Here is a 13,649-nt window from a genome sequence, read left to right as displayed (position 1 = left end):
CATTAAATTCCAGTGAAATATATTTATGTTTGTGGTTGTAATGTGACAAAATATGGAAAAGTTCAAGGGGTATGAATACTTTTGCAAACCACTGTATGTTATTTTAGAGGGTAAATGGTGATAGACAAGCTTCTGCAGAACCTGAAGTGGTAATTCAGTCAGGTTGTGGAGGTTTCTGTGTTTTGCTGCCACCGCTGAATCGTCCTGATTGGTGGGGTGGAGCCAATGCCACTCATCTCTTCCTGATCCAGAGTTGATGAGATTTCAGGGTGTTGCAGCACCAATGGCCCAGCTATTTCTTGCTGCAACATTTTGTGATATTGGTAACAGAGCAACAGCAGGTCAGAACCTGAAATTCTGCTGTGACTAACCTGAATCCTCGAGCTCCATGTGGGTCCAATCTGTTACTCATATTCTGGAGTCCTCTTCGAGCCTCGTACTGGGTCAGTCCTCTGAGTTTTAGTCCTGCCACTCTTCATTGCCTGGCCTCACTCCTATAAGCTTCTGCTCTCCTCATCTCCACCTACCTCTTGGAAATCAATTTACCTGTTGATGTTCCCACGGAGCCTTCCTGTGTTCTTCCTCCACTGTAAATAAAATCACTTACCTGTTTCTGTCATCAATCTCTTCGCTGATAGTTTGACAACTCTGGGCTTTAAAATAAGCTTAACTGATATGGGTGTACTGAAGCAGGGAAAAAAATAAAACATGCAGAATAGCAGCTACACCCTCACACATATATATACAACACGTACACAATTTTTCAGCTTTTAAAAAAAGTTTTTCTTGCATTGGGAAGCATGGTGTGATTGTGACTGTTGCCTCGCAGCAAAAAGGTCCTGGGGTCAACTCATGTTTTAGACCTGAAGTGAGGAGCCTGTTCGCCTCGTGTTTGTGCAGGTTTTATGCTCCGGTTTCCTCCCAGTCCAAAAATACACATGTTTACACCTTTTTTTTTCTTTTCGAACGTTTTGAAAATGTTGCTTCCCAGCTGCACCTGCATGCCACTTTATGACACATTAGATCATTTGAAACCTGTTGGATCGACCCCGAAGATGGCAGCGCGGCGGGGAGATGGTGCGATGTTCGTGTTTTTAACGCTCGAGGCTGTCATTAGGCTGCAGGGACGGTTCTGTCTGCAGATGCTTTAATGATGACAGGCTTAATTAACTCCAGAATGAACAGGACACAAATTACGGCTGCTCTTCCTCCTCGTTAGCATCAGTCCTGGGAGGCTACGAGGGGGCAAAGGCTGCTGTTTTTGATGCACAGGCGTTCATGTTGACACCCCCTCTTGGGCTCTGAATACTCAGCTATTTTGGTGTGTGTCTGTGCGGGCATCATGGTCCTGTGTCAGGGATTATCCAACATGACAACACACAAATCTGCCCTCCCCTTTCTGAATGAGGCCTGATTAATTCATCACCACTCCAGGTGTCTCTTGGGCAGCGTTGCCGTTTGTAATGTGAGCTGCATAAAACTTAATTCACAAGGAAATCTGACTGAAAAAAAATCGACTGTGAAGCCCACAAAAAAGAAAGACAAGAGATCCAGACAACCGATGAAGTAACGTCTGAAAGCAAACTGAAGGGGCAGCAGCCTTACTCACAGATTATTCCATCACTGGTCCCGTTGTGAACCCATTCATTTTGAATTTATGAATGTAAAACGACTGCATCTCGCAGATTGTTCCAAGGCTGTGGAGCAGACAAATTAAATGCCACGTTTCTAAATTCAGACTGAGTGGGGGGTAAGCGGTTCATGCGTTGACCTTGAGTGTAGGTATTGAACATCTAAGAGACAAGGCAGAACAGATAAGAGGGTGGTTGTTTTTGCGCACAAAAGGAAGATACAACAGTGACGCAGTCTCGTTTCTTCGGGGAGCAGAATCAACATGTAGTCACACAGATTATAAAAGCGCTGTGATTAATAAATCAGAAAGTAACGTTTACTTGTGTTGATGTTAACAGTGGAGATAAAGATGATGCATGGAGCATTTAATCTTTCAGAGGCTGAATAGGCAGCAAAAAATAAAAATTGAAGCAGATGCATGAACAGGCAGTGTTATAGATAACTCACAGCACAAAAGAGAAAGCACATAAAGCATAAGTGAATGGTTTTAGGGCTTATTTTGTCAAGATCAACAGTTTGGCTGTAAACTACAACAATACAACCCACAGCCAAGGTCAGCTTTTTGCAATAATGATTCCTTCTTCACTCTTTCAGCCTAAAGCAGAGCCTGTATTTGTCTATTTATCTGTCCAGTTTTAATTATTCATATCAGGAGGATTGTCTGCAGGTGACATTTTTTTGTGTTTTGCTTATTTCATGGTCAGTCGATCCCAGATCTGCTTATTGCTCTGCATGACTGCTGGGATGATATTTGGCAGAGATGGCTTTGTAGAGACAAACAAATGAACCCGCCACTCTCAAACCAAAAGGTCTTCTTTATTTTTTAGTTAAACACCTACATGTACTGATTATATGTAATACATTACCTTTGTCAAAGGTTTTGAATGATTAAAAAGAGCATATTATTGTCTCCTGTTATTAATCCATATTAAAACTATGATTTACTAATGATAATCATTAGGTGGATAGTATTAAAGGCAAATGTTATTGTCTGTTTTAGAAAAAAAATCTTAAGTGTTTTGAAACAGTTTATCATCTCTGGGGCAAAAATAAATAAAATCAACCTTCAGAGAAGGACTGTTTCATCGTCTGTTGCGTGAAACTGCATCTAAAATTCACATGATATAGACAGAAACGTTTTTGTCTGAAAACACAGGGTAATCACTTTGTTGTCCTGGGAGAACACCTCAGGCTCCGAACATCCAGACAGGAAAATGCAACTCAGATGCTTCCTGTCAAAACATGATCATTTCAACAAGACTCGACTTCTCCCTCTAGTGGCAGCAAAGGACATTACACTTTTTCCTCAGAACAGAAATAATATAAATATGCATTCATTGCAAATACTTAAATACTAATATTTTCAAGAAAGTGTTTAGTGTAGATCACATGTGAAGCATTAAAAATAAAACAAAGCGACGAATTAAAATAGCTGCGGCTCAAAAACAGCTTTGTTTGCGCATGCGCACAACTTCATAGCAGAAGCTAACGCGGAAGCGCTTGAATAAACAACAACTCGCTGCTCTTATTTCTAAAAAGCGTGTTCTGGGGAATCATAGACTTCTTCCTTTGATTTAAGCGTAACGTTTTACTTTATTTTAGCAGTGACAGGTGGCGATGGATTAAAAAAGATGGCTGCTGCGTTGTTAATGCTCCTGTAGATATCCTGCTTGACTAATAATAACTGAGGGCAAACTGTTAAAAAACTCCAGCAGCTGAGGAAGATGCCTGCTCGAAATCTGGTGTCCCAGGATGTTCCTAACAGCACAGCCAGGTACTCCAGGTTAGCTACAGACGATGACGGCTACATTGATTTACAGGTAAGACTGACTCGTAGTGAATATGAGCTCAAATGGAAATATATTTGATGGAATGTGGGAAAAGTAAGTGTTTTATCCATTTTAACACATATAATAGCATGTTAGTTAATGATAATAATCTATCAGTGTGCACATTATCAACATCATAAAGGCCAATTGCAGACCCAAACTTAATTAAAACATGTAGCTGGCTCCTCACTATCACTATGCCCACACCTGGTTTAAAAGACTGTAGCTGAAGTGCTACAGCTAATTGCTTCAATAATATTAGTAATACTAAGTATGTTTTACTAACATCCATTTGTTTTCTAATTTCTGGCATAACATCACCAAATTGCCACTCTCTGATAGACATGATTTGTGTCACAATTTCAATAAGTTTTACTTTTCAAGATAGTTTGATTTTCAGACGATGTGAGCCAGAAAGTTGCACGTTTTTCATATTCCTCTTCCTTTGCAGTTCAAAAGGAGCCCACCCAAAGTCCCATACAAAGCCATAGCACTTGCCACAGTGCTCTTCCTAATCGGCTCTCTCTTAATCATCATTGGTGCTCTTCTCCTGGCTGGATACTTTGGAGTCACTGTGAGTATTTCTTTCTATAAGTTTGTTTTGTTTACAGTGAAAGGAAACACTGATTAGAAAATTAAAAGTTTTTTTTTCTCTCTCTCTCTCTGTCAGGACACAGATCGAACCGTGCCCGTCCTCATCATTGGGATTCTCGTCTTCCTGCCTGGATTTTACCACCTACGGATTGCCTACTATGCATCAAAGGGCTACCCGGGTTACTCCTACGATGACATCCCAGACTTTGATGACTGAACCACACTAAATGTTCCCTCTTCTATGGCTTGTACCAATGATGAAACAGACAAGAAACCTAAGGTTTAATCAAAAAACTAGTGTTTTGTTTAGATTTTTTTTACACAATTAGCCAGAATGCCAACATATGCTGCTTGATTTGTATATTTGTTTAGCTTATATATTAATTCAAATAATTGAAATATTTTTTTATTTGTTTAATTTCACCATCTAACCTGCTTTATTATAAAGTGTCAGATGGTTTTCAGTCCATGCTTTGAGTCTTTCTATTCGATAACTGATGTTTATTAAAAGGTTAATCTTGTTTTTCATAAGATGATCAGTGTTGTTTAGCACAGTTCTCCTTTATCCTTCTCTTAATTCCTCCCACTCTTCAGATTTGTTCTTTCTCGGAGGATTCCGCGTGATTAATTTTGATCCTTTGATCTCCATATGGTGCTCCTGGGCTGTGAGAGTCAACATTGTTAAACAGCAGCCGTGTCTCTGTCATCTCATCATTTTCAGTAGATTTGAATGCATGTTGACTGATGGCTGCAACCTCACTTTGCATTGCAGGAGGATTTCTTTTCCATGCTTCTATTTTAAAGCAATTTAAACTTTGTTTTTTCTTTTTAATCCCTTCAGATCTTGGCAACCTGCTGCTTACTAAAGGGATAATTCAAGGATGCTTTCTTACTAATAAATGAGCCTGAACCATAAGATAGCAACTATAAACTACCTGGTATTAAGTCGGAGCAGATTACGCACTTTAAATCAGCTCAGAAACAGACTTTTCTTCCTAAACGCTTTGTATTCATTTCAGGGTCCAGTTGTACACAAAGCCTCCTACAGAAAACAGAATTACTGCATATTTTTATTTATTTTTACATTCGCTTATTGCCTTAGCAAAATGTTTGGACATCTTAGTAGGTGCACTTATTGTTAAAATGTATTATTTTGCATGGTAAAATCAGAAGAAAATATTTTATTTACCTTTATTTGCAAACTGATCAAAATAAATACCCAACTTTTAGTGTTCATTTTGAATGTACGTTCACTTCTCTGTTGCTTGTAAAACATTTTAAACAATAAAAATGAAGGTAGTAACGATTTTAGAATGTTGTAATCTTGCTGTTTCAGAATGTTGACAGCACAAATTCAGCTTGAAGTGTCGAGCTGTAAAGTGATGCAGGTTTCTCCTTTTTTTTTTAAATTATCCCTGCAGAAACTTAAGCATACATAGTTGCTTTTTGAAACTCTTTAATTTAATTTTTAACACCCATCTCTTCCTCAGCCAAGCCCCTTTTTTTTATTTTGCATGATATAATTTTGTATTAACATTTTGGAAGAAAAAAACATCCCTGGAAGAAATGTCCTTGCTCTGTAATCTCAATATAGTTTCCTCATGAAATATATTACCTTCATTAATTTGTCTTTAAAAATATTCTTTTAAATATCTGCAAGGGTTTTTACAGTTACAACCAAGTCAAAAACATGCCCCATAGAAATATCACATTCCCTGCCTGATTCTCTGTTTCCTCGAACACAAATCCGTGTCGTGGGTGCAGGGTATCACGGCGCTAGCGCCCCCTGACGGTGACACGTCCAGCCGCTGATTGGCTACTTTAAAATGAAAAAGTAAACAACGGAACGACGTCCAAATATGATTTTAGTAATTCGTTTTACAGGGGGTTAAAAGTTTTGGCTTGAGGTAAGATGCTGAAAGAAATGTTAAAATATACTGCTTTAGGCCCCTTAGGTTTGTTTTCTCGTAGAAAAGTTCCAAGAGCAAAGCTGCAGGAGCAGGGCTTAAAATTTGATTAAAAAAAAAAAAAAACATTATGCATTGTTTGTTTCATTCTACTGATGAAATGTTGAATCTAGAATAAGTCTCAGATAAAAACGTTTAGACTTATTTTTTATGCGTTTTTCTCCGTGAAGAGCTAATAGCAAAACGATCGTTGTGCCGCTATCAGTCAGGAGGCTAACATTAGCTCATTAGCTCTGCACAAGCTGGCATCCAAGATATGTTTTGCTCAACAAATTAAGCATAATAGTATTTTTCAGTGTTTACAAGAAATTCTAGTTATGTGTAGTATAACAAACAATTTACAACAATGTATGATCCGTTTTAAAGACATTTTATTTTGTTCTTTTATTTGTGTGTTAGAACTTAGGGGACAGTTGCTCACATTTGCTGGAAGCTGCACTTTATGTGTCAAACAGTCATGTATTTCTGCTTTTTTTGCAGTCTTTCCCACCAAAGCTTTTGTTTGAGGCGCTAAAGTAGCAGCGTCGTTAAACAGCGCCGAGAAGGACAGGAAATAACGGAAGTAGATTGCTGTACCTTCAACATAAAAGCACGTATCAGTTTAGCTGTTATTTAAATGCATGTTTTAGTTAGATCATTATAGTGGAACTATTTGACAACAGTGTTAATATATTTTTCATTGAAAATATTTGAAACGTTACTATCAGTTTTGATGGTGCTAAAGTGAATCTGAAACTGAAGAGAAAATATGTGCTTAAAGATGTCTACGTGAAGACCACAGGAAGGGTCAAATCTGATGTTGCCAGAGTGGTTCAAACGGTGGCAGTATTTCTTCTTCTTAGTTTTCCTGAGCGAGACTATTTTTATTATTATTAGTAGAAATAGAGTTGGTTGTAGTTATTAGTGTTTAGTTTGTTTTATGAAAAAAGTCTTTAAAAAGCGAAATTAAATGTATGATTTTATGAATAGATTGCTAAGTTTTTATGTAGAAAGCGCAATGTTTGTTTTTGCACTGCGACAACAGTTTGAATCGAAGTTTTATTGTGAAAGTTTAAACCGGAAGTATACCAGCTGCAGTCTGTAGCTGGACAGGAGCAAGTTCTGGATGGAGCTGGAGGGGACGATAGTAATGAGAGGCGGGACCAGCCCCATCCAAGGATCAACAACACGGCTCCAAGTAAACGTGCTGCGCTTTCCTTCTGATTCTTTGCGCCTGTTTGAGCGGACTGCGCCCACTGGAAGCCCTTTTCTGCGCATTTTTACCATCAACTTTAAGCTTTAAGGCACTTTTTTAGTGTGGACAAGTTTGGATGGGGAGGACTGAGTTTCTAAAATCCAATGCATGGGAAGTTTAAATGGACTTTAAATGGTCTGATGTCAGATTTATTGAAGTGATCCAGGCTTACTGGTTTTACTGAAGACGCGACAGATACAAAATATATTGTTGGACACCTGTTTCCATGATGGAGATCCAGGATTAATTTGATTTTCTTTTGGTTATCGCACTAAAAAAAAGCGACTCTCTTCGCCCTGATCCTCTACTTATTAATCTGATTAGAAAACTGCTTTAAAACCATACTCTGGGACGAGAGGGGAATGGGAGTTTAAATGTAATCACGAGGAAGAGCCTAAAATAAAAAAAAGAAGCATCAATGGATTGATAGATTGGACTTACAGCTCGAGTGTAAAGTGCCTCAAGAAAGGTAAGGTGTATGTAACCGTACTCTCTGTCCACTGAATGTACAAAACCATGTTTGTGTCTGCTCTATAGCACATTAGTAAACAACATAATTAATATTCATGTAATATCTTATTTACAACCTTTTGTTGTTTACAGATTGTTCATAGTTTGTGTCCTGTTTGATAAATGTATTGATTATTTATCTAATCACCTCTTTTCACAGATAAATGTATCCATGAACAGTACACAGCTTTAACTTTGTAATAAATGAGTATTTGTTCCTAATGGGATTTAAAAAAAATACAAATTAACATATTTAACAATCTCCAGTGAGCCTTGAATCAGCAAGCTTTTCTAAATAAAACAATGAGAACGGTCAGCAAAACATATTTATTAAAAAAAATATATATATAATATTTAGGTTTCTCCGTTCAGCTGCCATCAGACTCCCTGATTAAGACAAAAGATGCTCCTGTTTTGTTCGACAGAAGATCTGGGTGGGTTGGTTTGGTGTTTGTTGTGTTTGTTTATCAGCCTGCTGCCCTGCGTGGTGCAGTGTGTTGGACACAAGCTGATTCTAACTGTTTTTGCACCAAGTGGTTCAGCTCTATTGTTGTTTTTATTAATATACAGTCATTTGTGCCATTGCTTTTTATTGTGCTCAACAGTGTTGGGTGAGAAAGGAGATACATAGAAGCTCACATGAATTACAGATGTCTCTTGTGTTTGGGAGCTGATATAACAGCTCCATTCATTAATAATGTTATTATTATACCATTAAGTATACTGCGTTCATAATCAGCTTGTAAATTACCAGATGTGTTAGTGGGGAGAAAAATGCCCTAATCAAAAATTTCTGCTTCCATTCTCGTTAGCTAAAAAAACCCTAAATTTTAAACACTTTGCATTATTTTCAGGAGCAGTTTCTCATTCATCACCCTCAAATTTTGGAGTCAGTATTTAACATCATCCAAGCCCTCCAGGTGCTCCAAAACCCGTGGATGTGAGCAGCTCAGGTGTCTTTATACACAGTAATATCCCTCATTATCCATGGTTATTCATCTACAAAGCCCGGACATTTCACTGGTGTAAAATGAACACTATGTGGCTGTTTGTCCGCTGTAGACAAATATCGTCATGCTGGAGGAAATAGATGGCTTTGAGAAACAAATTATTCATGATGAGTTGAAAGTGGTCACTCTACATTAGTTGAGGTTTTTTTTTTTTTTTTTTTGGTGGTAACGTCAGTCAGTGTCTCAGTACTGTTGTTAAGAACGAAAAATAGAAAAACTGCACTAATAAATGCGTTTTAGCTCAAGTTGATGCTATTTTGTGTTTAAAATCAATTTGTCTTGTCTGAAAAGGCCCTTTACACTGACCGATCTAGCACAGTAACAGCTGTACCAAGTAAGAAAAGGAGAAATTTGACAAGAAAATACTTTGTATCATCATCATTAGAACAGAGGGAAAAACATCAGAACAAGGTTGTTTGCTAAATAAATGTTGATCATCTCAAGGAAAAATCGCCTTAAATAAGTCTACTCATGCATGAAGCACGAGTGATCTAGTGGTTTAATCTAAAGAACTGTTGGTTTTTGAAAGTTTTTACTGGCGTTCGTGTGAGAGCAAGTAACTAATTTAATTAAAAACCACTGTAGAACCATGTTAGCTCATCACTGATCACTGTTAATCTATAAACAGTAGGCTTTCCCCCTGGACACTGGGATTCCCCTCCCGTGCCGATGGTGTGCCCAGTGTATTTCCTTTAGTTGAAATAAATGTCAATAAAGTTTCCAAACTAGGTTGCAGTGGCGGGAACAAAATCCATGCATCGACTGCTGTGCTGTGCAGACTGGTGGAGGTATTTAGAACCGGTCACTGTGTTAATAACTGTAAGTTGCATGGAGTATATCAGCAGACCCATTGTCCTCTGCCTCGGTTGTGTAAATGTTAGAGTTCGGTGAAGTTTTCAGAGTTTCTGTTCAAGTAATGCCTGTATTTCCAGTGCACAGGTTTGCACAAAGGCCACGGCCGGTCAGGATTACAAGAGATTACTAACTGAGTAATACTACTGCTTATCAGGCCTGTATCTGTCACTAGCATCACTGATGGTCCTGCTTCGGTACCAAGGAATAGCACATACACTCACACACACACATCAGGTCAGAAGGCTGATTTACTGGTCACATATAAAGTATGAAAGACCGATTTAAAAATCCTGTCACGCTGCTCATCCTGCAGAGCCCAACAAATCACAAACAGCAGTGTTTGCATGACTTAGCTTATGTCTGATTGATATAGTGTGACAGGGCAGATGCAGATGGAGAGATTTGGCCTACCTGCTGCTAAAGCTGACAGGTTGGAAGCAGCTGATTATGTCGGTGTTTTACCTTTGTTTCTCGCCTGCAAAAAGAAGTGTGCATGGTTCCATACAACGCCAGCGTCTCCCTCTGAGGGCGTCTGCGCAACAAGCAGACATCTACGTCATGCACAGGATATCTCTGGATTTGTAGAAACTGATTTATTGTACAAACCTAGAAAGCATTTTTTCTGGGATTTTTAGACTTTTGTAATCTGAGTCCTACCAGTTTGCTATATGTGCACATCTGTGAGCGTGAATCATGGTTGCAATAGACGTGTGCAGGGTCGTTAAAACTGCTGAAGTGTCACGTGTAGGCAAACCTGAAAACTGAATCGTATCCGTCCAGCCAATTAAGAACGCGTTGACTCCATCAGAACCCCCGTGGGAGCAGACCCGTGTGACTTAATTCAGCGGTGATTGATCTCCGCACAGCTTCATTTCAGAACGACGTCCTTGATTTTTCTCACCAGTTTGATCTCTAATTCAATTAAACTATTAACACTCGAAACAGGAGGCCAGGATTAGATGGGGTGTTACAAATGTACCGTCCAGAAGGCTAAGTCATGACTAGGTCCAAAGCAATTTGTGTCAGTGAAATCCATTGCGCACGTTGTGCAGTGGAAAGACGTCGCACTAAAAAAGGACTTTCCTTTGTGTTCCGTTTCACACTCATGTGGTAAACATTTTATAAAACTTGTTTGCTTTTCATGAAGTGATCGCTTAAGGAGTGATTGTTCCAGTGTCATTACTTTTGACTTTGTAACCCACATTTTAGTAATTAAAGAAGTTATTTTCACATAATAATAAGAGTTAACTAAATAGGTCCTGCTGTTCAATGTTTCTGTAATAAATCTTCGCATTCTTACGACATTCTTTATTGTCTCGCTTTTTTCTGCTGAACCAGGAATAAACCTGACTGTCTACTACTCCACCTGTACATTTCTATGTCTGTTGCTACCAGGCAGTCACTGTAATGATACAACAAAAAAGGCCTTAATATGAGCTTGAGCTGTGAATATAATATGTGATGGGTCTGGCTTTTTCTTTGGTATCATCTGGTAAAATGAGTGAGAAGGCAACAGCCTAGAAGATGAAGTAATGTGCAGTCATCAGTCTTTCAGCTGTTGGGGGTGACATAAACAATTTGGATTGCACAGCTTTATTACCCTCTGTGTTCACTGGAAAGAATACTGTTTGTTTTCACAACCCTATTTGGAAAAAAAAAACAATAATCTTTTAATGGGAGTAGGATTTGGCAATATTGGCAAAAAAAATTAAGCACGATTAATTGTGGTATTTAGCCGATAATGATTAATTTGATCAATTTTGATGACTAATCCCCTGGAGTCCTTGGACCTCCTTATGTCCTAGTCACATGACCAGTTTAAAGGGAAAGATTTGCTCTTCAGAAAATTTTTTTCCAAATTGTGTCAAAATTACAGACTCCAGGCTATATATCATATTTTTAATTGTGTTGATAAATAAATTGCAGAACTTTTTTTAAAATGTTTGTCATATTTGAAGAGGAGAGAGGAGCACCGAGCAGACTCTGCCTGGTGGCATTAATGGTATTAATCGTCAAGTGCCAAAAAGTAATCGATTCATGTTTTTCTGATGATTAATTGCACACGATACAATTATGCCCAACCCTTAATGGGAATATTCGTTTCTTGCTTGTAAGCACTGATACACAATTATTTTGCTATGCGAAAAATGTCTTGACCGCAACAAATAATAGCTTAACCCAGTCCTGCCATTTTCATCAGCTTTTATAGTGAAGCCAATCTGACTTTATGTGCTTTTGTCCCGCTCCTTTTTCAGTACTGGAGAGTCAATGTTTTGAGGAAAAAACACTGTGATAGAAACGGCCATGCATTCAATAGAGCTGAATGCATTGTTCTACTTTACTTTTCTGAGCTGTGTGTGTGTGTGTGTGTGTGTGTGTGTGTGTGTGTGTGTGTGTGTGTGTGTGTGTGTGTGTGTATCGCATCGCTAAGAGACTGAACGTCTTGGTTGGTCTGCATTAGCCGTGCATCTCTGGTCGTATCAGCTTCTTATAATAATTAAATAAACTTCAAGCAATGAGCCGGTATTAGTGGGTACTGAATGAAGTTACTTAAATAAAGGGTGAGGGTGCTTTCATTATGTTTGAAGGGCAACAATTTAAAGTTGCCTCCAATCCAATTTGAAGTGGGAGGGGTGGGCCTCACAAGTTGCTGCAGCTGTTCAGACTCAGGAGTGGGTCCACGGGCCTTTTCAAGTGGAGTCATGTTTGTCCTGCTTATTAGGAGATTAAAATCGGCAGATTGTGTGGGGTGCACTTGTACATGTTGCTTTTTAATAGTCAGATGACCACACCTGATGCTGGTGTGTGTAATGAAAGTACTTTGATCTTTATTTAAGTAAGATGGGCTCATCATGCAACTAAAGTCTGTTTATTATATAGTTATATGTCATTTTGTTTAGCATTGGTAAAAAGTTCACATCTGGAGTGGGAAGGACACCTTTCAGTGTTGCTTGTGTCACCTGTCAGTTGCTGTTGGCCTATTTAGAGTGAGATGAGACCTGGATGAGCTGGGCCAATCACAAGCACCAGGTTAATCTGTACGTACACTCAGAGCCTTGTACTGGTCCACTGTGACCAACACAACCGTACACTTTAAGCCCACTCTTTGTAGGAAAACTTCCAGTATGCATGCTCTAAGCATGTCCTGCTGTGTTTCTTTTTTTTTTTCTGAAGCATTTGCTGGATTATCTTAGCTTTCATTAATCCAGAGTAACACACATCAAACACACAGTTTTAAGAGAGATTTGGTTTTCAAAGAACACACTTATTTAACCAAAAGGCATCTGGAATGTGGTGTTTTTGGTTGGATAATGAGTCGATGCTAACTCCCAGGATTATATTAGTCTGAGTGTGGGGGATGTGAGGGATGTCCTCTGTGCATCTGTAAATGCTGCACTGGTCTTTCTGATGAACAGTAAACGGGATGTGTGGACTTGTTTTTCAGACTGGGAGATGTGTGAAGGAGCCTGACGGACGGCCATGGGACTGGAGAGACGGTGGCTTCAGGCTGTCACTGCTGTAGCTATCTGTCTGATAAGTAAGTATGCTTTGCAAATATGGATCCATGGCTTTCATTAACAGTTTGAGTCTGTAAGGTTTTGTGTTTCTGATTGTCATTTATAGCATTTCCTTTGTCTTTAACAATAATTAAATAATTACTTTTAAAAATTCAATCCTAAAAATCAAAATGTAAAAAAAGTTCCAGAACTGAGGAAAACTGTACTATTACAAATGTCAACTGCATGAGCAAATACAGTTTAAAAATGTTTCTCAATGAGTAACAAGGAGTTGCAAGGAATTTATGGATTTCATCATCTACGATCCATAAAATCATCAAAAGATTCAGAGAATCTGGACAAATCTCTGCAAGTAAGCGGCTAGGCTGACAACATTAAATACCTTTGATTCCTCAGGCAGCACTCCATTAAAAACCAACATCATTCTGTAGCAGATATTCCCACATGGACTCAGGAACACTTCAGAAACACACACACACACACACACACACACACACACA

At 38.6% G+C, this 13,649-nt stretch overlaps 2 protein-coding genes across 3 annotated transcripts in view; both read left to right on the top strand.

Annotated features, from left to right (window-relative positions):
• Nucleotides 1-3,118: 3,118 nt before the first annotated feature.
• Nucleotides 3,119-5,366, top strand: tmem230b (transmembrane protein 230b). The gene is made up of 3 exons (XM_014012060.1): nucleotides 3,119-3,452; nucleotides 3,913-4,035; nucleotides 4,132-5,366. The coding sequence occupies exons 1-3, from the start codon at nucleotides 3,357-3,359 to the stop codon at nucleotides 4,270-4,272; spliced, it is 360 nt and encodes a 119-aa protein (XP_013867514.1). The 5' UTR covers nucleotides 3,119-3,356; the 3' UTR covers nucleotides 4,273-5,366.
• A 1,849-nt stretch (nucleotides 5,367-7,215) lies between these two features.
• Nucleotides 7,216-13,649, top strand: part of igsf9b (immunoglobulin superfamily, member 9b) — a 41,148-nt gene continuing 34,714 nt past the window's right edge. For both annotated transcript variants that reach the window (XM_014012059.1, XM_014012058.1), the window contains exons 1-2: nucleotides 7,216-7,725; nucleotides 13,077-13,169. In XM_014012059.1, the coding sequence (XP_013867513.1) occupies nucleotides 13,112-13,169 (58 nt within the window). In that variant the 5' untranslated portion in view covers nucleotides 7,216-7,725; nucleotides 13,077-13,111. The remainder of the gene's footprint in view (nucleotides 7,726-13,076; nucleotides 13,170-13,649) is intronic.

This window comes from Austrofundulus limnaeus, unplaced genomic scaffold (assembly GCF_001266775.1).
Source record: "Austrofundulus limnaeus strain Quisiro unplaced genomic scaffold, Austrofundulus_limnaeus-1.0 Scaffold88, whole genome shotgun sequence".
Classification (NCBI taxonomy): Eukaryota; Metazoa; Chordata; class Actinopteri; order Cyprinodontiformes; family Rivulidae; genus Austrofundulus; species Austrofundulus limnaeus.
The sequence above is the reverse complement of the archived record's forward strand: the minus strand, read 5'-3'. Positions and strand labels throughout refer to the sequence as shown.

Coding starts and splice junctions, on each gene's coding strand:
- tmem230b (XM_014012060.1), top strand. CDS start 3,357: ATGCCTGCTCGAAATCTGGTGTCCCAGGATGTTCCTAACAGCACAGCC. Junction 3,453..3,912: donor ACGGCTACATTGATTTACAG/GTAAGACTGACT, acceptor CTTCCTTTGCAG/TTCAAAAGGAGCCCACCCAA. Junction 4,036..4,131: donor CTGGATACTTTGGAGTCACT/GTGAGTATTTCT, acceptor TCTCTCTGTCAG/GACACAGATCGAACCGTGCC.